The sequence below is a fragment of the Pelophylax lessonae genome (assembly GCF_965119305.1).
Source record: "Pelophylax lessonae genome assembly, chromosome: 3".
Lineage (NCBI taxonomy): Eukaryota > Metazoa > Chordata > Amphibia > Anura > Ranidae > Pelophylax > Pelophylax lessonae.
The window spans coordinates 100,564,342-100,592,123 of NC_138770.1; the positions used below are offsets into that span (position 1 = coordinate 100,564,342).

A 27,782-nucleotide genomic window follows, 5' to 3' on the forward strand; every position below is an offset into this window, starting at 1 on the left:
GGAGCTAATTCCCCCAAGCTGCCCCCATCATCACCCACCCACAGACCCTCTACCGAGTAGGTCAGTCCAGCGCAGTCATCAACTTTCAAGAAATTCATTTTTATTGGTACTTGAACCGCGGTGCGGTATTGCTGTGACTGACGCGCAATAAATCATGAGGCAATGATGGCATTTTGCAACATGCAAAGCTTGTCACCCAAAAAGGAGCAGGAGCTTTTTTTGGGCAACAAGTTTCGCGCAAGGTGGTTTGGCAGAATTGCAATCTGTGACAATCACGGCAAAACCGCACCGCGTTTGCGGTGCCATTAAAAATGGATCCATGCTGCATTTTGCCACTATTGCGGTGCAATTTGGAATTTTAAATCTTTGGATGTCAACGGGGCCTAAATCACTATCCAACAATTTTATGACCCCCTCACCTCTGTGATGTTTCCCTCTCCCATTCCATAGCACTATTAATCTCTATAATTAGGGTGTACAACATAACATTTTAATGTGCCTCTAATTCCTGCAAATTCCTTCTTTATGTGTCCTCAGAATTGTACCGGTAAGATGGAAGAATTCTTCCTCTTCGGAGCTTTCCTGGAAGCCACCATGATAGATCGCAAGAGTGGAGATAAACCCATCAACTTCGAGGTTACAATAGGTGAATGTTTTACCCTTTTCTGTGTATCCAGTGAATTAAAGAGCCCCTGTCACACGTGTGCTGGAGAAGCGGCTATTTCATCAGCTTTATTTAACAAAAATAATCTTGCAGATGTCTGAAAAGCATACAGAAGTTTAATTTATTTTTGTAAAATGCTTTAGGCTCCATTCACATATAGGCGTTTCAGATTGCGTGCAGGTTTGCCGCGATTCTGCCCGCGATCCCGAACCGATGCAAGTCGCAGGACGCCCGTGACATTTTTCTCACTTGCATTGGCACCCCAAACGCGGCGCGATTTTGCCGCGATTGTCACCCGACGAATCGCAGTAAAATCGCGCACACAGAATCACGGGATGCCTGTCACCCAAAATACGTTTTTGAACTTCTGTTGGGTGACAGCTGTCCCGCTATTCTGTCTGCGCGATTTTACCACAATTCGTCGGGCGACAATCGTGGCAAAATCGTACCGCGTTTGCGGTGTCATTGCAAGTTGCGGGAATCCCAATCAACTTGCAATGGTTCGGGATCGTGGCAATTCTGCCCTGAGACCCCTATATGTGCATGGAGCCTTAATCCTTTGGAGTGAGATCGGTGCTGATCACTGACTTCATTTGTTTTGAATGAGCAGTGTATATTGGTGCGCTGTGCTAATGACACAAATGTCCCTAAAATCTATAAATTGTTTTCTTTAACCACTTCAGCTCTGGATGATTTACCCCCTTCATAACCAGGCCATTATTTGTGATATGTCACTGCGGTACTTTAACCACTTTACCACCGGAGGATTTTGCTGTCTTACATCCAGGCCACTTTTTGCGATTCGGCGCTGTGCGACTTTAACGGACAATTGCGCGGTCGTGCGACGCCGTACCCAAACGAAATTTACGTCCTTTTTTTCCCACAAACAGAGCTTTCTTTTGGTAGTATTTGATCACCTATGCAATTTTTACTTTTTGCGCTATAAACAAAAAAAGAGCGTTTAGTTTGAAAAAAATAACAATATTTTTAAATATTTTTATATGAAATTCCCACAAAAAAAATTTAAAAATCCAAATTTTTTTTAATTTTTGGCCAATTTGTTTTCTGCTACCTATGTTTGGTAAAAAAAATCACAATAAGCGTATTTTGATTGGTTTGCGCAAAAGTTATTGCGTTTACTAACTAAGGGAAAGATTTCTGTCATTTTTGGTGGTTTTTTTTTTAAACGAGTAATGGCGGCGATCTGCGATTTTTTTGCGGGACTGCGACATTGCGGCGGACAGATTGGACCCTTGACTGACATTTTTGACACTTTTGGGGTTACCAGTGACATTACTGCAGTAATCAGTGCTATATATATGCACTGTTACTGTAAAAATGACACTGGCAGGGAAGGGGTTAATTTTATTGGAGAGGGAGGGGTTAATGTATGCCTGGTGCTTACTAACGTGTGGGGGGGGAGGTGACTGAGTGAGTCAGGGACAGATCGCATGTTCAGCTATGCTGAACACTGCAATCTGTCACTCCCTGTCACTTAGGAGATCCGCCCGCTCTGTTTACACAGGCGGGCGGATCTCCAAACTAGATTCCCCGACGATCGGGGAAGAGCAGCGGCGATCGCCGCCGCTCCTCCCCTGGCCCGACTCCCGCTGTGAATGAAAACAGCGGGAGCGCGCCTCCGGCGGCGCGTGAGCGCCGCCTACAGGGGGAGGAGTCCAGCGACGTAGTACTACGTCGCAGGACGATAACGAACCACTTTGCCGCAGTACGGTCAACGTGACCGGTCGGCAAGTGGTTAACTGACAATTGCGTGGTCCTGCAAAGCTGTACCCAAATACAATTTATGTCTTTTTTTCCCCCCCCACAAATAGAGCTTTCTTTTGGGGGTATTTGATCACCTCTGCGGTTTTTATTTTTTGTGCTATAAACAAAAATCTAATTTCTTCATGGATTAAGGCCAATATGTATTCTGCTACTTATTTTCGGTAAAAGGAAATTCCAAAAAGCGTATATTGCGCGAAATTTTTATATCGTCTACAAACTATTGGATATTTTTATGGAATTTTTATTTATTTATTTTTTACTAGTAATGGTGGTGATCAGAAACTTATAGCTGGACTGCGATATTGCGGCAAACAGTCAGGACACTAATTGACACTTTTTGAGGACCAGCAACACTAATACAGTGATCAGTGCTAAAAAAAAATATGCACTGGCACTGTACTAATGACACTGGCAGGGAAGGGGTTAACATCAGGGGCGATCAAAGGGTTAAATATGTTCCCAGCTGGTGTTTTACTAAGCTGTGGGAGGTGCCTGTACTAGGAGAAGGCAGAGATCTGCTTATCAGGAACACAGGACCAATGCCTTCCGCGCTGACAGAATGACGATCTGCCTTGTTTATATGAGCAGACTGCCATTCTGCCTGTGTAACAAACAATCACTGGGTGCCGACATCGAGTCCCCGGTACCTGATGTGAATGTTCACAGTGGGAGCAGCCTGCCAGCGGCGCACCCACAACCCGGAACTGCTGGAGCACATGCTAGGTACATCATCTAGCGCAGGAGAGCCTCCTTGCCGCCATATATTTACAGTATACGGTCGGCAAGCGGATAAAAAGCAGTCACATCCTGAGTAGAAAAGCCTGACCCTGCCAGCATCCTGCAGATAATGACCCTTGCTCTGTGTGGAAACAGTGGTCTCTCTGAGAGGTCCATAAACCCCTGCTGAGTTAATGTTAGAGCTCTCGATCAACAAATTTCATGCTCCCTGTTCCAATCAGCAGGAAGCATGACATTTGTTGTTTGGAAGCTCTAACTGTCTCAGCAGGGGGAGTATGGACCTCTCAGAGAGACCACTGCTTCCACACTGAGAGCAGGGGTCCTTCTCTGCAGGATCAGCTACTAGGGCTGTGGCTCCTTTCTAAAGAAAACAATTTATATATTTTTTTAGTACATTTTGATCCTTAGCACATCACTCAAATATACTTTTCTCATTCAAAACACATGCTTTGACTCAACAAGGTGTGTGTCATGCGTCTTGTAGGGAGACCACTGCTTCCACGAGAAAACAAGGGTCCATTAATGCAGCGTAAGACAGGGAACAGACTTTACTATTCAGGCTGTGGCTGCTTTCTAAAGAAATCTGTAAGACTTTGCACATCTTTTCAATATACCTGGAATGTGTTTAGCTGATAGTTAAAATGATTATTAAAACCCACCTTGGGGCAGATAAAAAAATGGTCCCTTGCAGCGGGGCTCATTAATTGCTCATTGAGTGTAGGGGAGAGGAGAAACAGTTTCACTTACCTGATCCTCTGCTTCCCCTGATGATGATGCTCCTCCACGATCAGGCAGTGGACTGTCCCTCTGCATCCTCATGTCCAGTGCAGGGCTATGGACCCGACTCTGATCTTTATGACATCAGGACCATAGACCAGTGGAGCGTGGGGGTTCCGATGCTGCCGGGATAGGTCTAACTGTGGGGAGGAGAAGAGGATCGGGTGTGTAAATCTCCTTTGATCTTTCCACAGTCCCACTGTAAGAGATCATTTTTTATTTGCCCGAAGTTGGGCTTTAAATTTAGATTTATGTGTTTTTTTTTGTTTTGTTTTTTTTACTATGTTTAGGACTTTTTTTTATTCACCATGTTAATTATTTTTTTTAACTAACTGATTAACCAAACTCAAAGCGGAACTTCACCTAAAAATGGAATTCTGCTTCTCTCCTTCTCCCTCCCCCCTCTTATTGTAAACTTGCACTTCTGCTTGGATTGCCTAGGTAATTGTAGTTGAAGTTTGTACCCCCCCCCCCCCCCCCCCGACTGTAACCTCAAGGGAAACATCACAGGTCCCAGGAGGCTATGGGACCATTCAAATAGCACAGCACGGCTTCTGCATGAGCTGTGGGGAGGAGGTCACAGCCGACTTCCCACAGTCATCATGGCGGCACCAGTTACCCGAAGACTGGAGAAGATAGTGCTGGATCTCTAGACTGGTACTTGTAGCAGCTGACTTTTAAATTATTTTAAACATCGCTGAAGCTCCTCTTTAACTGTTTGCTGTGCTTTACTGGGCGCACTACTGTAGTTTAATACATTGAACTCATGTAGGAATGAGGAAATGGAGAAACTGATCCCCTTAGTCACCCACTCTCTCTTTTTGCACAGCCCTGTGCAGAATGTCATTTAGAGAGAGACAGTCCGAAAGCAAGCAGTTTCTGCTGTTTTTTTTTCCGCTATAAAATCTTGCTCTAAGATACCATTGTCAATGGTGCACTTTATATTAAATAATTAAATATGTTTATAAATAGTAAATAACAATACATTTGAAACATTTAAAAAACAACTCCCAAACCAATAATAGTTTGCTGTTATAGATTAGGCTATTTAATGTTCTTGCTGACGTTGTATCTTGTAGGAAACTATGGGAACCAAGTTGATGGGACGACCCGGCCAAGTCTTCGGAAAAAAAAGGAAGGTGGTGATGGGGTAGAGGAAGAGACGGAACTCTTACAGAACTCCAGTGAGGATGAAGCAGACGATGATGGGGAAATGCAGTCTGTCTCCTGTACACCAGCAATGAAACCCTTTATAACAGACAGGTGAGACATACACACAAGATCTGATCATCAAAGACCAACCGTACCAAAAAGTGGTTTTTCAGTGACTCTTATGCTCAACTTATGGCTTTCTGAGTCTCTAGTAGTGATGTCGCGAACATAAAATTTAATGTTCGCGAACGGCGAACGTGAACTACCGCAAATGTTCGCGAACCGGCGAACATTGCGACCCGCCATAGACTTCAATAGGCAGGCAAATTTTAAAACCCACAGGGACTCTTTCTGGCCACAATAGTGATGGAAAAGTTGTTTCAAGGGGACTAACACCTGGACTGTGGCATGCCGGAGGGGGACCCATGGCAAAACTCCCATGGAAAATTACGTAGTTGACGCAGAGTCGGGTTTTAATCCATAAAGGGCATAAATCACCTAACATTCCTAAATTGTTTGGAATAACGTGCTTTAAAACATCCAGTGTGTGTATATGATCAGGTATGATGTTGTATCGGTCAGGTAGTGTAAGGGTTACGCCCGCTTCACAGTGACAGACCAAACTCTGACAGACCAAACTCCCCGTTTAACGCACCGCAAACATCCGCAAACAGACCAGAACCGACCAAAATGGGACAGGAACTGGGCTTTAAGGGTTAGGGTTAGGGTTAGGTTTAGTGTTAGGGGATAGGGTTAGGGTTATGGTGAGATACTTAGGGTTAGAGTTAGTAACCCTACCCCTACGCCTCTAACCCTAAGCACTAAAAATAACCCTAACTCTAGCCCTAACCCTAATTCTAATTTTTTTTTCTGGTTCTGGACATGCTACAGAGCTGAAACTTCACAGGTACACTTTTTAGACCCCCCAGACACAAAATCACACAAAAAAGTTCTTAAAAATCGTCATTTTTGATAGAGAGCCAATTATTAGAAAAATTACAAAAAAATAAAAAAATCTTTGGATTTAGTGTCTAGGGGGTCTAAAAAGTGTACCTGTGAAGTGTCAGCTCTGTAGCATGTCCAGAACCAGAAAAAAATTACGAATTAGGGTTAGGGCTAGGGTTAAGTTTAAGGTTAGGGTTAGGGTTAGGGCTAGGGTTATTTTTATGGCTAGGCTTAGAGGGTTAGGGTTAATGTTAGAGGGTTAGGGTTATGGTTAGAGGGTTAGGGTTAGGTTTAGTGTTAGGGGCTAGGGTTAGGGTTATGGTGAGATACTTAGGGTTAGAGTTAGTAATCCTACCCTTACCCCTCTAACCCTAACCCTCTAACCCTAAGCACTAAAAATAACCCTAACCTTAGTCCTGACCCTAACCCTAGCCCTAACCCTAATTCTAATTTTTTTTCTGGTTCTGGACATGCTACAGAGCTGAAACTTCACAGGTACACTTTTTAGACCCCCCAGACACAAAATCACACAAAAAAGTTCTTAAAAATTGTCATTTTTGATAGAGAGCCAATTATTAGAAAAATTAAAAAAAAATAAAAAAAATCTTTGGATTTAGTGTCTAGGGGGTCTAAAAAGTGTACCTGTGAAGTTTCAGCTCTGTAGCATGTCCAGAACCAGAAAAAAATTACGAATTAGGGTTAGGGCTAGGGTTAGAGGGTTAAGTTTAAGGTTAGAGGGTTAGGGCTAGGGTTAGGGCTAGGGTTATTTTTATGGCTAGGCTTAGAGGGTTAGGGTTAATGTTAGAGGGTTAGGGTTATGGTTATGGTTAGAGGGTTAGGGTTAGGTTTAGTGTTAGGGGCTAGGGTTAGGGTTATGGTGAGATACTTAGGGTTAGAGTTAGTAACCCTACCCTTACCCCTCTAACCCTAACCCTCTAACCCTAAGCACTAAAAATAACCCTAACCTTAGTCCTGACCCTAACCCTAGCCCTAACCCTAATTCTAATTTTTTTTCTGGTTCTGGACATGCTACAGAGCTGAAACTTCACAGGTACACTTTTTAGACCCCCCAGACAATAAATCCAAAGAAATTTTTTTTTTAATTTTTCCAATAATTGTCTCTCTATCAAAAATGACAATTTTTAGAAACTTTTTTGTGTGTTATTTAGTGTCTGGGGGTCTAAAAAGTGTACCTGTGAAGTTTCAGCTCTGTAGCATGTCCAGAACCAGAAAAAAAGATAATTTTTCAGTAGAGCAGGGATGTTGGGACCCTCCTTTTACACCTATATGATCTTTCTTTTCTGGTTCTGGACATGCTACAGTGCTGAAACTTAACAAGTACACTTTTTAGACCCCCCCCCCCCCGACACTAATCCCAAAAAAGTCATGTCTGCCTCCAAAAATGCCTGATAAATATATAGAAAAAATAAATAAATAAAAACAGACTGATGTACCAGCCCTAAAAAGGGCTTTTTTGGGGTGTTGTCAGGATGCTGTCCTTACAGCAGGAGTGGACACAGAACACTGGCCTAGTTAATGATTTCCCTATCAATTCAGCAGCAGCAGCACTCTCCCTGCTCTAACTAACTCTGCAGCTTCAGAATGAATCTAAGATGGATGCTGCCCTTGCTTTTTTATAGGATGTGGGAGGGTCTGGGAGGGAGGGTATGCTGATTGGCTGGAATGTATCTGCTGACTGTGAGGTACAGGGTCAAAGTTTGCTCAATGATGATGTATAGGAGGCGGACTGAACATCGCATATGTTCGCCCGCCGAGGCGAACGCAAACATGCAAAGTTCGCCGATAACTGTTCGCCGGCGAACAGTTCGGGACATCTCTAGTCTCTAGTCGTTAACAAGTACCCAGTCTTTTAGTTCACGTTTAGTATTCATTTGTTACACAGTCCATTAAAGAGACCATAAATCCATTCAGATTAGACCTTCAACCTTGCAACCAGAAGTCCCTACCACACTCATATATAACAAAAAGTCAATTTGGGAGGGAGCAAACTAGCCTACCCGGAAACTTTATGCTCTGTGGAAGAAAACCCACTAAGACTCATAGAAAACAGACAATCTCTATGCAGATGTCCCTGTGTCATTTTATTAAACTCCAGCGCTGTAAAGCAGAAGTGGCCATCTTGAACTTTTTTGGACTTTTGTAGATGCATCTTGTGAAATACGCCATCATAAGTCACAAAGTCACCAAAAATATAAAATCCAAAGCTGAACATGTATGCCATATTTATATAATTAAAAATAAATATTCTTAATGCCGTGCCTGTCCTTCGATAGATAGATATAACAAAAGCACAAATTACATTTCATATTCCAAAGAAGCCACCTCCACCCACAAACAGTGTAGTGCCTTTATTCCACAGATAAAACCTAAAGCCTAAATTTAAAATGCAAAGTGCTAATAGTGCTGAGAAATTATGTCTTCACAGTATATCAGTACATTTATTCAAAGTAATTTCAATGCAATACATAGAGCTGTCTATTTTTTAACCACTTAAGCCCCGGAGGATTTTCCTGCTAAAAGACCAGGGGGTATTTTGCGATTCGGCACTGGGTGACTTTAACGGACAATTGCGCGGTCGTGCGACGCTGTACCTAAACGAATTTGACGTCCTTTTTTTCCCACAAACAGAGCTTTCTTTTGGTGGTATTTGATCACCTGTGCGATTTTTTGATCACGCGCTATAAACAAAAAAAGAGCGACAATTTTGCAAAAATAGCAATATTTTTCACATTTTTTTATATGAAATTCCCCAAAAAAAAATGTAAAAATCAAAATTTTTTAACATTTTCGGCCAATTTGTTTTATGCTACATATGTTTGGTAAAAAAAATCGCAAAAAGCGTATTTTTATTGGTTTGCGCAAAAGTTATCGCGTTTACTAACAAAGGGAAAGATTTTTGTCATTTTTGTTGTTTTTTTTTTTTAACGCGTAATGGCGGCGATCTGCGATTTTTTTTGCGGTACTGCGACATTGCGGCGGACAGATCGGACCCTTGACTGACATTTTTGACACTTTTGGGGTTACCAGTGACATTTCTATTGTAATCAGTGCTATACATATGTACTGTTACTGTAAAAATACACTGGTAGTGAAGGGGTTAACTTTATTTGGGAGGGAGGGGCTGTGTGTGTCCCTAGGGGCGTGCTTTCTACTGTGATTGGCTGTGGCTTGAGCTGTAAGGACACCGATCAACGGATCTACATAGTAGATCCGTGTGATCAGTGTCTTTACACTGAGGAGAATGACAGGTGGCTTGTTTACACAAGCTGCCTGACATTCTCCCTCTCCCCCGACGATCGCCGAGTGACCGGCGGACATCGAGTCCGCTGGTCACAAGCGCGGGGGGGTCCGTGACCGCGCGGGAGCGGGAGCGCGCCTCTGCGGGCGCGCGCTCGCTCCCCAGACCCTCCCAGGCTAGTGACGTTAATTAACGTCACTCTGCCTGGCAGGGGCTGACCGCCGCAGTAAATCTACTTGCGGCGGTCGGCAAGCGGTTAAGAAACAATTGCTGTGCAAATGCCTCAGCTTTCGCACAGCCGTCACAAATAATCAATGTGATGTGTCTAATATGTGTATTTCTTATGATCGTCAGCTCCATCTAGTAGACATAATGCAGCATTTTCCTGATTTTGGTCTTTTAGAAAAAGAAACGCATTATACACACTAGATGGAGCGGACAATCATAGGATATACACATATTAACGTGATTGTATTGTCTTGTTTTTCCTTTTTTTTTTTAAATAACAAACATGTTAAACTTACCTGCCCTGTGAAGTGGTTTTGCACAGAGCAGCTCGAATACTCCTCTTCTCGGGTCCCTCTTTGCTGCTCCTGGCCCCTCCCTCCTGTCAAGTGCCCCCACAGCAAGCAGCTTGCTATGGGGCACCCGAGCCAAACTGCAATCTGCGTGTTTATTCAGACTGCAGTTCGGCCCCCTCTCTCTCCTGATTGACTAACTGACTTTGATTGACTGCCGCAGGGGCCATTGGCACTGCTGCTGTGTCTCAGCCAATCAGGAGGAGTCCCAGACAGCCGAGGGACTCGTGGACATAGTTGGACAGAGATCGGGCTCAGGTAAGTATTAGGGGGTGCTGGGGTGGCTGCGACACAAAGAATGTTTTTTATCTTAATGAATAGAATGAGAAGAGAAGGGTTGAGGTTGTTATAGCTGCAAAGGGTGGGCCAACTCAATATTGAACCCTATGGAATAAAACCTGGGATGCCATTAAAGTTCATGTGCCTGTAAAGGCAGGTGTCCCAATACGTTTGGTAATAAATGGATTTTTGTAAAATCTTACCGTAAAATCCTTTTCTCTTAGCTCATTGACAGACGTAGTCCTCGGTGATACACCACCTTCGGGTTATGTTGCCTCCACAGGAGCAGGACTAGACAGGAAATTAAAAAGCTCTGGCCACACCCTAGGGGCAGTCCCAGAGGGTATATCCTCTCTCTCTCTGCCTCAGCAAATCAGTTATGTGAAAAAGCAGTCTTTAGAGATTTTAACCCAACCCAACTCAAAAACAGAGGGGCGGGGACTACGTCTGTCAATGAGCTAAGAGAAAAGGATTTTACGGTAAGATTTTACAAAAATCCATTTTTCTCTAGCGCTCATTGACAGACGTAGTCCTCGGTGATACACCACCTTCGGGACGTCCCAGAGCAGTATCACAACTGAGGGGTGGGAAAATGAAATCAAATCCCAATCTAGAAGGCCCAACCGGTGCCAACTAGAAGTTTACAATGCTCAACAAAAAACAGAAAAATTTTCTTTTTTTTTTTTTTTTTTTTTAAACAGAAAAAAAAACCCCTCGAGGTAGACCCCGGTCTCCTCAAATTGCGGCCTGAAAAACCTTGCGGCCAAATGAGGCATCCGCCGATGCCGTCACATCAATTTTATAGAATTTTGTAAAGGTATGTACCGACGACCAGGTGGCCGCCTTACATACCTGGACCACTGACGCCTGATGGCGAAAGGCCCAGGAAGTACTGAGCGCTCGAGTGGAGTGCGCCCTAACAGGGAACGGAGGACTCTGACCCTTAATAGAATAAGCCTGTACCACCGTTTGTCTAATCCATTTGGCAATGGTCGCGGCAGATGCAGGCAAACCCTTTCTGGGGCCATCCGTGATCACAAAAAGTGAATCCGTCTTACGGAAAGATTCCGTAGCTTTCAGGTATACCCTGATTGCCCGAACCACATCTAAGGAATGCAACGCATGTTCCCGATGATGCTTGGGCTGAGGACACAAGAAAGGTAGTACAATATCTTCATTCAGATGAAAATCTGAAACCACCTTAGGAAGAAAAGATGGCTTAGGATGAAGTACTACCTTATCCCTATGAATCAGTAGGTATGGGGACTGGCATGATAATGCAGCCAGTTCTGACACCCTGCGAGCAGAAGTAATAGCCACCAAGAAGGCCACCTTCTGGGATAAAGTAAGCAAGGGAATCTCCCTGATGTTTTCAAAGGGAGGTTTCTGTAGAACCGACAAAACCAAATTAAGATCCCAGGGCGGTAAGGGCGCGCGGACTGGAGGAGCCAGGTGCCGCACCCCCTGGATGAAATTCCGCACCAAGGACTTGGTAGCTAAAGGTTTCTGAAAGAAGATTGCTAATGCTGAAACCTGACCCTTGATGGTGCTCAAGGCTAGCTTCTGCTCAACCCCTTGTTGCAAAAAGGCCAATATTCGAGTCACCGAATAGGTACGTGGAGGAAATCCTAAAGATTCGCACCACGCAATATAAGTCTTCCATGTGTGATAATAGACTTTGCTGGAAGTCGCTTTCCTTGCTTTAATAAGGGTAGGAATGACTGAAGTAGACAAACCTCTGTCCTTCAGTACTTGGGTCTCAATGGCCAGGCCATTAAACCCAGCGACTGTAAAGCATGATGGTAAATTGGTCCTTGAGACCACAGACACTCCCTGAGACGAAGTTCCCACGGAACGTCTACGACTAGCATGTCCAAGTCGGCCAGGCCGGCTTGAGGAGGCCAGCCTAGAATTTCTAGGACCACTGGCGCTGATAGAATCTGAACCAGGCGTCCCTAGAGGTATCTGGCCCCGACCATCCGAGAAAGTCTGGTCGTTTTCTGTTCCCACACATTTATCAGATACCTGATTGTTATCAGGAAGGGTGATCTTTTCTGGTTGAACCTCAGGGACCGAAGTCACCCGACTAGAGGCTACTTGGCCTATCTGGTCAACCAGATCCGATTCCTGTGAGGTATAGGGACTAATCTTAGGAAAAGGTAAAGGAAAAGATCTATTCAGGGAACGGTAACTACCGCTTCCTGTAGTACTTAAATGTTGGAAGGGAAGAATCGCACCGGTAGTAGTGGTTGATGCTCGATCTAATGTCCTGAATACTGGTGAAAACGTCCCCCCACCCTGAAACCGGGTGGGGGCGCACCTTCAGGCTGTGTACTCCTTTGCTTCGGGTTTGGCTGGGTTGGTCCTCTGCTTGTCCGACCAGCCCTTCTTGAACCCTCCTGGAGGAGTCTTGCCTTTCCCGCTAGTACCAGCCGGGCGCCCTTTATGGGCGGTAAAGAAAGGTCCTCGCTTGTTGCGAGGTCCCTTAGCTTTAGCAGCCTGTGGCAAAAAAGTGCTCTTGCCCCCAGTGGCATCCTTAATGATTTCATCTAGGTTGGCCCCAAATAGACGATTCCCCTGAAAAGGGAGATTAGTCAAGGTCTTTTTGGAACCTAGGTCAGCTGACCAGCATTTTAACCACAGCACACGTCTGAGGATCACCGCTGACATAGATGCATGCCCTAATAAGGGAGTAGTGTCCAAGGCTGCGTCACAGATAAACTGTAGCCCTTGTATAATCTGTTCCATCAAATCAGATGTCTCCTGGGGAATATCTTTTCCCCTAAGGTCTTGGCGTACCATTTTCGCCCATTCCGTAAGTGTCTGGGAAACTAGACCAATAACAATTACTGGTCTAAATGCTGACCCTATCAGAGAGAAGATGGTGCGGGACTCTGCTTCCATCTTTCGATCCACCGGATCCTTAAAGGACGAAGTGTCCTCCACTGGGATAACCGTGGCTTTATTCAGCCTGGAAATAGGTGGATCCACCACTGGTGGTACCGTCCATTTCTTAATGATGGATTCCTCAAACGGATAGCGTCTAGCAATACGCTTGGAAATAGTAAAGGTACGTTTAGAATGCTCCCATTCTCCTTTAATCTGATTACCGAAACATTTAGGTACAGGAAAAACCTTCACCGTTTTGATGGGCTTATTAGTACCAAAAGGAATCTCTGTTTCAGTTGGCTCTGCCGGTAAAGCCTCAAGTTTTAAGGTTTCCTGCACTGCCACAACTAGTGCGTCCACCAATGCTTCTTCCTGAATTATAGCAGGAGAAGAAGCGTCCTCCTCACTGTCTGAGGGGGCTTTACCTGGGATAACAGCCCTTGCAGAGGAACCTGCAACTGCAGTGACCATCTCTGAATCTGAGTCAGAGGTGTCAGATAGTATAGGGGTAGGCGGGGGTCGCTTCCTTGACCCCCGTCCCTGACAGGCCGCCTCCACCCGAGCCACCATAGACTCCAAAATTGCTGTAAATGACTCTACACTCTGTGCACCGGCGGGTCCCGTGGCCCCCTCGAGGGAAACAGGTGGGGGAATATGTGTGGCAGGGTCCATGATAATTCCAGTCACTTCCTGGATAATATAATACAAAAATAAAAAAAAACGTTTTTTTTTTTTTTTTTTTTTTTTTCAGACCCCCAGCGCCACAAAAAGCCCCTTTGTGTTACCTGCTAGGGATCCCTATCGATCGAGAGAGAGAGAGATAGACCCCCAGGCTCACCACTTGATGCTTAGAGTTTAACTGCAACAGGTTACAGCGCTGTCCTGACAAACAGGAAGTCTTTTGGCTGGCTGCCCAGGAAGAAAGGGGGCGGCTCCGCCCCTCTGCACGCCTTCCGGCGCCTCCCCTAGCTCCACGAGGTGTTTGGATCACCTCAAACATGGCCGCCCCCATGCTGGAGACACGAGGCTACGCCAAAATGGCGGCTCGTGCGATCCAGCAAAAAAAAATGGCGGCGGCCTGTACTGAATAGCGGTGTGCTGCAGGGCACACAACACTCTCTCTACATGGGGATTTGGCGTGGTTGGCGGTACCGGCCCTGGCGGACCGCATGGCCATACGGGAGGCCTGCTAATAGCTGGAGATCTGATTAGGAAGGCAGTCTACATGTCCGTGGCTTCTGACTGGTAGGTAGCTTATTCTTATCACCGTAAGATTCCCAGAATGCCACAGATTATAATCTTTTTAACATGTATACAATTAGATTGTTAGCTCCCAAACCAAGCCTCCTGGCTTTTTGCACATAAAATCACACTCAAAGTAGGAGGATCTGTGTCATTTATAGGATAGAGAGGGACTCTATCTTACCATACAGAGAGGGGCCCGCGTTCACCACAAGACCCGTCAGGGGAAAAGGGGGAACATACTACTCACCATACCGGAACCAGGCGGGCACCAACTCCTGACAGTACCCCTCTCCACCGGGGCGGGAGGGCTGTCGACCGATATGGACGCCGTGACTCATGGTCTTTGGCGTTTCAGCGAGACGTTTAACTCGCGGGGTCAGTCCTTTAATGGGACTTTGTCGCGGCCGACCCAGCGCGGAGCTATGGCCTGCACGCGCTCGTAGGCTGAACTGGGGTGACCACCGGATCTCAACATCCAGCCCGTCGCCCAGTTCAGCTTTCTTGCTTGAAGATCTCACAGGAACACTGGAGAAAAAAAGCTGTCTAAAAAATCCTTTAAGAAAAAAATCTTGCCAGGACCTAAGATCCCAGCAAGGTATCTAGGTCCTTACTCCTAACTAGACAGAAAATAACTGATTTGCTGAGGCAGAGAGAGAGAGGATATACCCTCTGGGACTGCCCCTAGGGTGTGGCCAGAGCTTTTTAATTTCCTGTCTAGTCCTGCTCCTGTGGAGGCAACATAACCCGAAGGTGGTGTATCACCGAGGACTACGTCTGTCAATGAGCGCTAGAGAAGAGAAGGGTTGAGGTTGTTATAGCTGCAAAGGGTGGGCCAACTCAATATTGAACCCTATGGAATAAAACCTGGGATGCCATTAAAGTTCATGTGCCTGTAAAGGCAGGTGTCCCAATACGTTTGGTAATATAGTGTATTACGGGGATTATTCTTGAAGGCCATGCGAGAGCTGAGACATAGGCGCAGCAATTTTCTTATAAATAGACCCCTAAGTGTTCTTTCCACATTCTTTTCTGTGAGCTTCCACCTCCATTTAGGAGAACTTCACTGTTTGCCTGTTTAGTGTATGTGGTGTGTTAAAGTGGAGTTCCACCCTCTTTCACAACTTTACATTTTTAGTTCGGGTTGTGCATTCTAAAGATCAATTGGGCATTTTTTTATTTTTTTGGAGTTTCCTACCTTATTTTTAACCCATTATAATTTTCACTTCCTCCTTCTTCCCCCCTCCTCGGCCGCGGCCGCTGTCGTCATTTCCTGTTTCGCATTGCTTCATGGGAGCTGTGTGTAATAACTCCCAGAAGGCAATGGGCAATCGGCCTCTCCTCATCTCGCGTTTTTCAAAACCGGAAATGACGCATCGATGGCCGTTGTCATGGTAGTGGGTTGACGCTGTTCCTAGGTTGCCTGCCCTGCACTCACAGCAGCCCCGCTCTTTTTTATTTATTATATTACCGCAGCGGCACAGCCCCGCATCTCACGGGGTGTCAGAGACCAGTAAGCCAACCTGAACTCGGCTCAGGTTATCCCCGGCGGTGTTTGCAGCAGCAGCGGCGTGTGCAGAGTGAGTACAGGATAGACCGGCTGGATCCCGGGCTGTGTGTGTGTGCAGCTCCTCTACTCTCCTCTCCCTGGCCGCCTCCCTCCCTCCTCACCATAGACCCAGGTATCCGGACCCAGATGCACCTAAATCTGGACCGCAGCAGCTGTCCCCCACCCGTCCGCATGCACGCACCGGTCCCTGCTGTTGAAGTCACAGCAGAGCAGGCATCAGGGAACGTAACGTCTCCAGGGGGAGTTGCAGCTGTTCAACTCCTCTCGTCCCCTAATGCACAGGCCCGCCGCTGAACCCAAAGCAAGCAGGAGGGCAGACGGCACAGAGCCTAGAGGCAGCAGCAGTCGATCACACCCAGAAGAGGAGTCCACTGCGCCCTCCAAAACATTGAGTTAGGGTAGGGAGAAGATTATTGGGGGGGGGGCGGGGGGCGGGCAGTGATGTGAGAGGGGGGATCTCCTGCCACAAATCAAAGGGTGCCATCACAGTTTTGCTGCCACAATAACCATGCTGCCCCCATTCATAGTGCTGCCATCCATCTGTTACATTAAAGTTCCCCATTAGCCAGACAAGAGCTTTCTTACCGTACTAGCTGGAAGTATGTTTTTCTCTGTCTCTCTCTCTCTCTCTCTCTCATGTGTCTTCCTGGAGGCGGGGAAGGGATATAGAGGGTGGCAATTTCCTCCTGAGCCAACGTTTCTATAGCAACCTGTTCTATGCCTAAAGCATAGTACTGCCCATGTGCGAGATTTCCTGCTGCATTCTGGGTAGCCAGAATGAACAACAAGCAGGAAGAAGGTCAGGAAGTCTTACACTGCTGTTTCAGACGCCCTTAGTAAAGATGACAATGCACAGGCAGCAGGTTTATAAAGTAAGATTTTCACTAAACAAATACACTGTTCAACTCATAAATATGCAAATAGCGGTTTTGTGAAGCGAGATGTATTAATATTAATGTGCTATTTTTGTTAAAAAAATTATTCTGAGGGTGGAACTCCGCTTTAAGTTGACTGTAGCAGTGTATGAGTTTCTATTGACCTTCTCAGATGGTCTGAATGTAAACTACATTTTGGTGCAGCCATAGTGAAATATCAACAGGCATTGCATGTGTTTCAATTAAACCCAGAGCACTGTTGGGGAAATAGGTAAAGTACAATGGATAAATGTGAGTGTGGCCAAGAGTAGTGTGTATAAGGAAAAATTAAAGGAATGGCATTTTGTATGTAGTTACATTGATCCAGCTTGGACCAGTAAAACTCTGTATATACCATACATGGCTGATGCCCCTGGAAGCTGGAAATCACTGTAGTAGACACCGTTGCTCCAGTGATAGTTTCCAGGTCCTATACCGAGCGACTGCCCTGCAAATGAACACAGGAGGTTGGCCACTCGGCAAGGGCAGCATTCGGAGAATGCTTTGCATTTTTTGAATGAGCATAAAGCATTCTTTAGCTCAACGAGGTGGAACACGAGAGACATATAGCGGAGGAGAGTAAAAAGAACCCCAAGAAATTCTTTAAGTATATAAACAGTAAGAAAGCGAGGCCAGAACACATTGGTTCCATAAAAGATGACAAAGGAAATATGGCCACTGAGGACAGAGAAAAGGCGGAAGTGTTAAATAATTTCTTCTCTTCAGTCTTCACAAAAGAATCGGGGGGCTACACTAACCCAGCTTGTAAGGCCGAACTAAACAACACACCTCAGGAAGTGCCGCCATGGCTAACAGAAGATAGACTTAAAACTAAACTAGAGAAACTTAACATAAATAAATCACCGGGACCGGATGGCTTGCACCCGAGGGTTCTTAACCACTTTACCACCGGAGGATTTTGCTGTCTTACGTCCAGGCCACTTTTTGCGATTCGGCGCTGTGTGACTTTAACTGACAATTGCGCGGTCGTGCGACGCCGTACCCAAACAAAATTTACGTCCTTTTTTTCCCACAAACAGAGCTTTCTTTTGGTGGTATTTGATCACCTGTGCGCTTTTTACTTTTTGCGCTATAAACAAAAAATTTTGAAAAAATAACAATATTTTTAACATTTTTTTATATGAAATTCCCCCCCAAAAAAATGTAAAAATCAAATTTTTTTTAAATTTTTGGCCAATTTGTTTTCTGCTACCTATGTTTGCTAAAAAAAAATCACGATAAGCATATTTTGATTGGTTTGCGCAAAAGTTATTGCGTTTACTAACTACGGGAAAGATTTCTGTCATTTTTGGTGTTTTTTTTTAACGCGTGATGGCGGTGATCTGCTATTTTTTTTGCGGGTCTGCGACATTGCGGCGGACAGATCGGACCCTTGACTGACATTTTTGATACTTTTGGGGGTACCAGTGACATTACTACAGTAATCAGTGCTATATATATGCACTGTTACTGTAAAAATGACACTGGCAGTGAAGGGGTTAATTTTATTGGAGAGGGAGGGGTTAATGTATGCCTGGTGCTTACTGACGTGTGGGGGGGGAGGTGACTGAGTGACAGAAGGACAGATCGGATGTTCAGCTATGCTGAACACTCCGATCTGTCAGTCCCTGTCACTTAGGAGATCCGCCCGCTCTGTTTACACAGGCGGAAGGATCTCCTCACTCGATTCCCAGACGATCGGGGAAGAGCGGCGGCGATCGCCGCTGCTCCTCCCCTGGCCCGACTCCCGCTGTGACTGAAAACAGCGGGAGCGCGCCTCCGGCGGCGCGCGAGCGCCGCCTACAGGGGGAGGAGTCCAGCGACGTAGGTCTACGTCACTGGACGGGAACGAGCCACTGTGCCGCAGTAGCAGCACAGTGGCTGGGGGTAAAGTGGTTAAAGAGCTCAGCCAGGAGATAGCCAGACCATTATTCTTGATCTTTAAGGATAGTTTACAGACAGGTATGGTGCCAGCTGATTGGAAAAAAGCCAACGTGGTACCAATATTTCAAAAGGGGCCGAGATATATCCCGGGGAACTATAGGCCGGTCAGCCTAACATCTGTAGTCTGCAAGATTTTGAAGGGGATGCTAAGGGACCACATACAAGATTTTAGTAATGAAAATGGTATTATTAGTAGTAATCAGCATGGATTCATGAAAAATCGTTCTTGCCAAACCAATCTATTAACCTTCTACGATGAAGTGAGCTGCCACCTAGATAAAGGAAAGCCTGTGGATGTGGTGTATCTGGATTTTGCAAAGGCCTTTGACACCGTTCCCCACAAACGCTTACTGTACAAACTAAGGAAGGTAGGTATGGACCATAAGGTGAGTAGCTGGATAGAGAACTGGCTCCAGGGGAGAGTACAGAGGGTGGTGATTAATGGGGAGTACTCGGATTGGGCGGGTGTGGAAAGCGGGGTCCCCCGGGGTTCTGTCCTGGGGCCAATCCTGTTTAATTTATTCATAAATGATCTAGAGGAGGGGATATCTAGTACAATCTCAGTATTTGCAGATGATACTAAACTAGGCATGCCAATATCTTCTATGCAGGATGTGGAAACCTTACAAGCGGACCTGAGCAAAATAACGGGGTGGGCAACTACATGGCAGATGAGGTTTAATGTTGAAAAATGTAAAGTAATGCACTTGGGGGCCAGAAACCAGAAAGCAAGCTACTCACTAGGGGGGGAACCTCTGGGTGAGTCTAGGATGGAAAAGGACTTGGGGGTACTGGTAGACAACAAGCTTGGCAGTGGCATGCAATGCCAAGCCGCTGCAAGCAAAGCCAAGAGAATACTGGGATGTATAAAAAGGGGATTCACTCCAGAAATAAAGAGATTATTCTTCCACTCTACAAGACTCTGGTCCGGCCACATCTGGAATATGCTGTCCAGTTCTGGGCACCGGTCCTCAGGAAGGATGTGCTGGAACTGAAGAAAGTCCAGAGAAGGACAACAAAAATAATTAGGGGAATGGAGGACATCAGCTATGAGGAAAGACTACAAGCACTGAACTTATTTTCTCTGGAGAAGAGACGATTGAGGGGGGATATGATATCAATGTACAAATATTGTACTGGTGACCCTAGCATAAGGAACAAACTATTCAGAGAAAGGAGATACAATAAGACACGTGGCCACTCACTAAAACTAGAGGAAAAGCGGTTTAACCTTAAAGTGCGTAAGGGGTTCTTCACTGTAAGAGCGGTAAGGATGTGGAATTCTCTTCCACAAGCAGTCGTATCAGTGGGGAGCATTGATAGTTTCAAAAAACTATTAGATGGGCACCTTAAAGACAACAACATACAGGGGTATACAATGTACGGTTAACAGCAAACACACACACACACACATCATAGGTTGAACTGGATGGACGGATGTCTTTTTTCAACCTCACTAACTATGTAACTATGTAACTATGGAGAGCATGACATCACCCACTTTGTGCAATCTCAGAAAACATTGCATTAGTTCAGGAAGTGCAAAGCATTCTCCTAATGCCACCAGTGCCGAGTGTCTGACCTCCTGTGGGGCAGCTGCTCTGCTCAGCAGGGGACCTGGACTTTAGAGGAGATCAGTAGAGTAGCAGTGCCTACTACAGTGATTTCCATCTTCTAAAGGTATCCATCACATTATATATGGGTATATACATAGTTACATTGGTCCAAGCTATACCTGGAATTCTTCTTTAAACGGTTGTGGGTATAGAGCAACCTCCCCATCATGACACACTGTAACTCCTTCTAATTTCAAGGAGCACCTACCACCATATCACATGTCGATATCATTATAACACACAGAGCACCCCTCCCTTAACAAAATTTTCCATCTGACTTATTGCTATGAGTTGCATACTTTACTTCAGATTTGACATGGTGTGTCTAACAACGAGATGTGATCCCAGTATGGAATGTCCTCTACATAGCCCTTATTGTGTCAGCTGCAATTCATCAGCCTGTTGTACATGTTTATCTGCAGGAACTACTTCCACCTCCCGTACTTTGACCGGAAGCCTTGCATCTATATTAAGAGCTGGTGGCAGGACCAGAGGAGAAGACTCTACAATGCCAACATCATGGACAAGATTGCAGACAAGCTGGTCAGTAATAACAAGGTTCTTTTCATCGTTTCTGATGTCCCCTCACCCTTTTTAAGCTTGGAAAACCACTCTTTTTGAGTCCTTCGTCAAAGCCCAACTCTGAAAAACCTGAAAATGCTCCCTAGCAGTGGGGCTGTGCCTGCACTGCAAGGGTTAAATGCTCATTTAGTCTAGGGGCTTTAAAATGCACTTTAAATTACCTGATTCCCCACTCCCCTAGCAAATGGTGCTTCCTCATACTCTTGCAGTGGACTGTCCCTCGGCATCCTCACATTCAATGCAGGGTGTCAGGTCACCTGTGGCCAGGTGACAACTGCACCCTGTAGGAGGCAGGGGTGCAACGCAAGGTAGTGAACACGATAGCAGACTGCTGCGGATAGACCGGAACGTGAGCCCAACATTCCCCAGGGTGCGGAGTCTAAGACCCAGCAGGTGTTCACCAGAGCCTCTAGTGGTGAGGATGGACTTGGCTGCAGCTGGGCCCAGGTCGCGGCCCCTGGGGTCCCCTGGGTCACGCTCCGTAGGGAGAGAAGGGAAGCAGCCACTCAGGACACACAGAATTGTGATGGGTAAGCCGAGGTCGGGGTAACAGGCAGACGAGGGTAACCAAGGGACAGGCCAAAGGTCAGGGTAACAGGCAAACAGGAATAGTCAGAGACAAGCCAAAGTCGGTACACAGAAAGGTAGATCAAGCACATGGCAGACAGGAACCAACTAACAAGCACTGTTGAACAGCCAAGCAGACCTGCAGTGCACTGGTTAATATAGACTTCCTGTGATGACCTGGGGTGGGGCAGGAACAGGAAGGAGAGATGATAAAAAGGAACCAGAAGTGAAGTCTGGCCTCTAATACAGACATGAAGGAACAGGTAAGCTGCCAAACACTATTGCAAGTCCATGACACAGGGCTATGGACCCTGCATTGGTCATGATGATGTCAGGACCTTGGACCACTGGAGCATAGGAGAGAAGATACTGCGGGGACCAGTCTAGCAGTGCAGAGAAGAAGAGGATCAGGTAAGCAAATATATTTTCCCATGCCCCCTAGACCTTGAAGAAAAGTTAACACAGCCCCACTGCAAGGGAGAATTTTCAAGCTTTCTGGATTTCAGCTTCAATGTCTTCTACTATAATGCCTCAATACCTGGAGTAAAGTTAAAGCTAAATGAGATAAAGGCAAGCCTTGTAGTGGAGCCCCCCGCACTACTTGAGTTAAAAACTAGTTTAGCCTAGACTAGAGGATAAGGCTAAGGGATAAGTTTGTAGGCAGGTGCAATCTACTTTCTCCACTGCAGGTAGCACTCTTCTGCAGTGGCACTGCAGCTGGAAAGGAAGTCAGGAAGAACATGGTTCCTCTATGGTTTCCTGGGTCACTGGGGAAGCATCCAATTGGATGCTTCCGCCCCATGTGACTCTAGCAGCCATCTTGGGTCAAGCAGAATCTTTGTAAGGCCCTGGCTTCCAGGTTTGGCATGCATTTGCAAGGTGGTATAGTAGGGACAGTTACCCTGATTTGTAGGGACGGTATTAACAGCAGAGAAAGGTTCCTGAAGAGGAGTGAAAGCGTAGGGCTCACAACTTCTCAGGACACCTTCCTGCTTGGGGCACGAGACAGCCAGGGCACGTTCTTTCCCTCTTTACAGACCCAGACAGTTTGGCTGCATTCTGCTCTCTAAACACTGTTGGAACTGTGAGTGTTCAGAATGGGGCTTCCTTCCCACCAGGTTGTTTGTGAACTGTCTCTGCATTATTTCAATACAAGGTCTTTCATTGCACTGGGACTGAGTGTGTTTTTTCTGCTGCACCGAACTGCCCTCCACCTACACCTGCTGTATTACCTAATCTAACCCTTGCTCCAGCAGGATTCAGCTCTTTCCTCAAGCTGTGGGCTTAAGGCAGACTCTGGACATAATTACCTACAGCTCAGGGCTACTAAATTGGAAGTAAAAACTTATAATAAAGCTTACCTGTAGGTAAAATGAATATCCCCTAAGCGCGCACCTGCGCATACACGTGCCGTTCCTTAAGAGGCCATGACTCCTGCGCATGACATCATCGTGTCTCAGCCATTCAAGTGGCTGCAGCCAGCGAACCCAGAAGGAAGACCATATGAAGATGGAAGCCTCTGCAGTGGACAGAGCACCAATGGAGTGCTTTGTTTCAAGGTAAGTCTTTTATAATGTGCTAGTATGCGATGCATACTAGCACATTATGCCATTGCCTGGCAGGAGGAATTTTATTTTATTTTTTTCTTTTAAAAGTTTACTACCACTTTAGCCCTGCATTGTACATGAGAAACGAGCATGCATCCGCTATCCAAAGCTCCTTAGAAAGGAAGCTTTTGGGGGACCAGTTGCATGGATAGAGGAAGTCTGCCAGAGCCTGGAATAAGGTAAGTAATATCATAGAGACCACACACCGCTCCAGGTGGAAATGCCTTCAAAAATTCTCACAGTAACAGCTATGATTAAGCACTGTTAGTAGTATGAAACGCGTCAGCTGTCTTTTATCCGTACCTTTGTATGATGTGGTATCTTATCCTCTTTTCAATATATATTTGCATTTGAGTGCGGCTGTCCAGACATACTTTTATTCTGTAAGGTGAGTAATATGGTTGTGGCCTAAAGTTTTGAGAATGACACAAATATTAATTTTCACAAAGTATGCTGCTTCAGTGTTTTTAGATCTTTTTTTATCAGATGTTACTATGGCACACTGAGGTATTATTATAAGCATTTCATAAGTGTCAAAGACTTTTATTGACAATTACATTAAGTTTATGCTAAGAGTCAGTATGTGCAATGTTGACCCTTCTTTTTCAAAACCTCTGCAATTCCCCCTGGCATGCTGTCAATCAACTTCTGGGCCACATCCTGACTGATGGCAGCCCATTCTTGCATAATCAATGCTTAGAGCTTTTCAGAATTTGTGGAGGTTTTTTTGTTCACCCGCCTCTTGAGGATGGACCACACGTTCTCAAGTATGAATGATCAATCAAGTGACTACATATAAAACAAAAAAATATATATATGGCACCCGTCATAAATTTGTATAGAAAACACAACACGAGGGCAAGGAGGGGAGAAGGGGACTTTGAGCGATGCTCAAGTAATCATTCAATCATGTTTGGAATAAAATTGAAATATTTTATTGAAAAAACATTTTTAAAAATCGTTCCCAAAATTGGAACTTATGGGAGGAAACTAGGACAAGTGTCACACATAATGACATAAAAGCTCTTCCTATGGTAAAAAGATAAAACATAATTTTTTTAGTGATGAGTTGTTAAACGTATCAGGATCAGATCCCAATAATCTGCGCCCAGAATCACGACACGTTCCGACTTAGTCAGTTTTCCTCAGGGGGATAGTGGACATTAGTATCCTATTGAAATCTCTAGAAAATATGAATAAGTAAGAAAATGTACATACATGATAGATAAAACATATCGTATACTGGAAAAAGAAGCTTTAACTTACAAAAATAACCAATCCAAAAAACATTATGTTGAAGGTCCACCCGGAAGATGGAGAAAGTTGGAGCTGCCCTACATCCACAGCATTGTATCCCGAACACAAGGGACATATGCAACACATGCAACCCGAGTGTTACAATAGAAAAAATCTAGTGATAGAAAATATAAAACATAAGTATATCAACAGTGATATGTGGTTTCAATACTAGACAATTCTTCAGTACTATTAGATGGCCCAAATAGCCCTAATATCAGCGTTTCTAAGCTTGTACGGGTCCAGTTGAGAATGGTCCAGGTGCATAGAGTGTCCCTTTAAGGATGTGGGGAGGGGGCACAATCCAGGTGTATCAGCAGAAATAAATAGGCTCTGCCTAGGTGCATAAAAAAGATTACCTTACAAACTGTAAAGATCATAGCACATATGGATCTATTGAATAGAGCATAAAAGAGCAAGAGTAACTCTTACCAATGCCTGTGATCGCAATGCACAAATAGCCAGAGTGGCAGCCATAGTCCAACAGCCATGGATCAATACCACAAATAAGGCACCCTAAATAGAAGAGATGGCCCTATTATGTGCACCTATAGGGTCAATCAAAAGAGCGCAAAAACGGTGCCAAAATCTGCTCCCAGCTGTATAAGGACAGGAAGGGAGCTACTGGTTCCCACTCAGGTAGCCAGGAGACAGCTGTCTCCAATGTCCCCTGCCGTCATGAGCTATCGCCCAAACCGGCCAGGAGTGTGTCATCGCCAGAAATTACTCACCGCCAGAAGGTGGAACCAGAGGGAGCAACATGTGCCGGGCATTCAGGAGTCCGGAGTGGTCATAGAAATGGCAGAGGATGTGCATGCTGCACCAGGTGGAAGAGTGCAGGCTAAGGGGGCAGTAACCAAAATGATTCCATGTTTAGGAGAAACCTTCAACATTTACAATTGTGTATGTAGAACCCTACAAGGTAGGTGCTAGGTAAAAGTATAGTTGGCCTTGGCTGCCTAACAGCAGGGCCATGATTTTTAGCTGGGCTGTCATGTCTCCCAGGTGTGGCTGCTGAGAGGGGAGTCTCCCCACTGCCTCCATGAGAGGATTCTCATTGGGCAGTGGAGGAAACCCAATCAGTGGGTATACGTTTGAGGGGAACGCATGACGCAGCGTCTTTGGCGTGAAGCATAGTCCCAGGAGGGAGAGTACGGCTGTCTCTCCTCCTGTCAGAAGGATCGGGTGTCTTGGGTGGCTGCCTGAGAATGCAGAGAGAGCTGAGCTGCAGAGAGGATCCAGTGTTCCCGAGGACCAGCGGAGAAAGAGGGGTTCAGTTCCAGGAAAGCATTCCAAGTTCCTGAGTACTGTGAACTGCCCCTGGGGGTCTGCCTAGCATAGAGGGGACCACTCCGGTGAAGGTCCCAGGGATCCAGGAGCCAGCTAGTGGTAAAGGGGGTGCCTAGTCAGAGGACCCTGAAGTGTTAGAGGGGTTGCCTAGTCAGATGACCCTGAAGTGTTAGAGGGGGTGCCTACTCAGTGGACCCTGAAGTGTAAAGGGGGTGCCAGCAGTTGGGCCCTGAAGAGTCAATGTGTACAGTTTACAGTGTTAAGAGTTGCAGCAGCACAAGCAGTTACAAGGAGCTACCTCAGTCAGTGAAGGGCTTGAGGGAGCTGTTCACCGGACTTTGGAGCTAAACAGAGTGTCAGGAGTCAAGTGTCACTACAGTCCTGGATCTTCTGAGTTAACCAGAGTGTTAAAGTCGAAGTTCTAGCACAGATCAGCAAAGCAGTATCTTCAAGCGCCAGGAAGCATTGGTCGACATTCATCTAGCGTCAAGACAGCGCTAACAGGCATTTTTCTGTAAAGTGTCCCAGTTGAACCTAGTTGAGCCAGAGGAGTATCCCACTCATTCCCTTCTCCTATCCCCATTACAAAATAAACAAAACAAACCAAAGATGCCGGAATGGTCATTGTCTCAGTTCTCACACTTGGGTTCACAACTTAAATGTGTTGGAAGTGTTACCGGTAACAATGGCAGACCCATATCAGGTCCAAGGCCTGGAAATCCTGCTACATGTACAATAATTACGTATTCGATCAATAAAACAATACAGTATAATGCGTGATTAAAAACAGACAGGGGGCCAAGAAAAGTACAGAGATTAAACTAGAATGACTGAGGAATCAGTCAGATAGAATGGAGAATCACGAATAAAGAAAAAAGAAGAAAAGTCCCCTTCTTCTCCCCTCCTTGCCCTTGTGGTGTGTTTTCTAAGTTCTCAATGGGATTAAGGTCTGGGAGTTTCCTGGCCATGGACCCAAAATGTTGATGTTTTGTTCCCCAAGTCACTTCATTATCACTTTTGCCTTATGGCAAGGTTCTCCATCGTGCTGGAAAAAGCATTGTTCCTCACCAAACTGTTCTTGGATGGTTTGGTAAAAGTTGCTCTCAGAGGATGCTTTTGTACCATTCTTTATTCCCGACTGTGTTCTTAGGCAAAATTGAGAGTGAGTCCACTCCCTTGGCTGAGAATAAACCCCGCACATAAATGGTCTCAGGATGCTTTACTGTTGGCATGACACAGGACTGATGGTAGTGCTTACCCTTTCTTCTCCAGACAAGGTTTCTTTCCAGATGCCCCAAACAATTGGAAAGGGGATTCATCAGTGAAAATTACTTTACCCCAGTCCTCAACAGTCCAATCCATGTACCTTTTGCAGAATATCAGTCTGTCACTGATGTTTTTACTGGAGAGAAGTGGCTTCTTTGCTGCCCTTCTTGACACCAGGCCATCCTCCATAAGTCTTCTCTTCACTGTGTATGCAGATGCATCCACACCTGCCTGCTGCCATTCCTAAGCAAGCTCTGCACTGGTGGTGCCCCGATATCGCAGCTAAATCAACTGTAGGAGATGGTCCTGACACTTGTTGGACTTTATTAGGCGCCCTGAAGACTTCTTCACAAATGCAGTGAAAATGTTTTTTTTTTATAGGGCTATTCATTTCAATGGCAAAGAGGGACTTTGCAATTAATTGCAATTAATCTGATCAGTCTTCATAACATTCTTGAGTATATGCAAATTGCCATCATAAAAACTGAGGCAGCAGACTTTGTGAAAACATTTGTGTCATTCTTAAAACTTTTGGCCATGGTTGTACACCTTCTCCCTGCACCCCCAAACTGAATGCGCATTTATTTATTTGTTCACATTGGGGATTGCAGCTGTTGTAGCCTTGGAAGTACTGAGATCTGCACTGTAAGAACTGCTAATTACAAGTGCAGCCATGTCTGAAGGCGGCTCTCAAGAGAGACCTAATTGCACAGCAGCACAGGAAACCTTGTAACGGGACTGAGCTGAATTAGGTAATTGTCAGAAGAACCCAGGAGAGAAAAGGAATTATAACTACAATGTTCAGACAGTGGAAATAATCTC

The 27,782-nt window shown here is 45.4% G+C and overlaps 1 protein-coding gene across 12 annotated transcripts in view; it reads left to right on the plus strand.

Annotated features, from left to right (window-relative positions):
- Window positions 1-27,782, plus strand: part of OTOF (otoferlin) — a 588,950-nt gene that overhangs the window by 457,968 nt on the left and 103,200 nt on the right. For all 12 annotated transcript variants that reach the window (XR_014225011.1, XM_082249402.1, XM_082249403.1 and 9 more), the window contains exons 16-18: window positions 538-646; window positions 5,044-5,227; window positions 20,775-20,895. Coding sequence is in view for 11 of the 12 variants with exons in the window: in XM_082249402.1 (XP_082105528.1) it covers window positions 538-646; window positions 5,044-5,227; window positions 20,775-20,895 (414 nt within the window). In the remaining variant the exon portion in view is untranslated. The remainder of the gene's footprint in view (window positions 1-537; window positions 647-5,043; window positions 5,228-20,774; window positions 20,896-27,782) is intronic.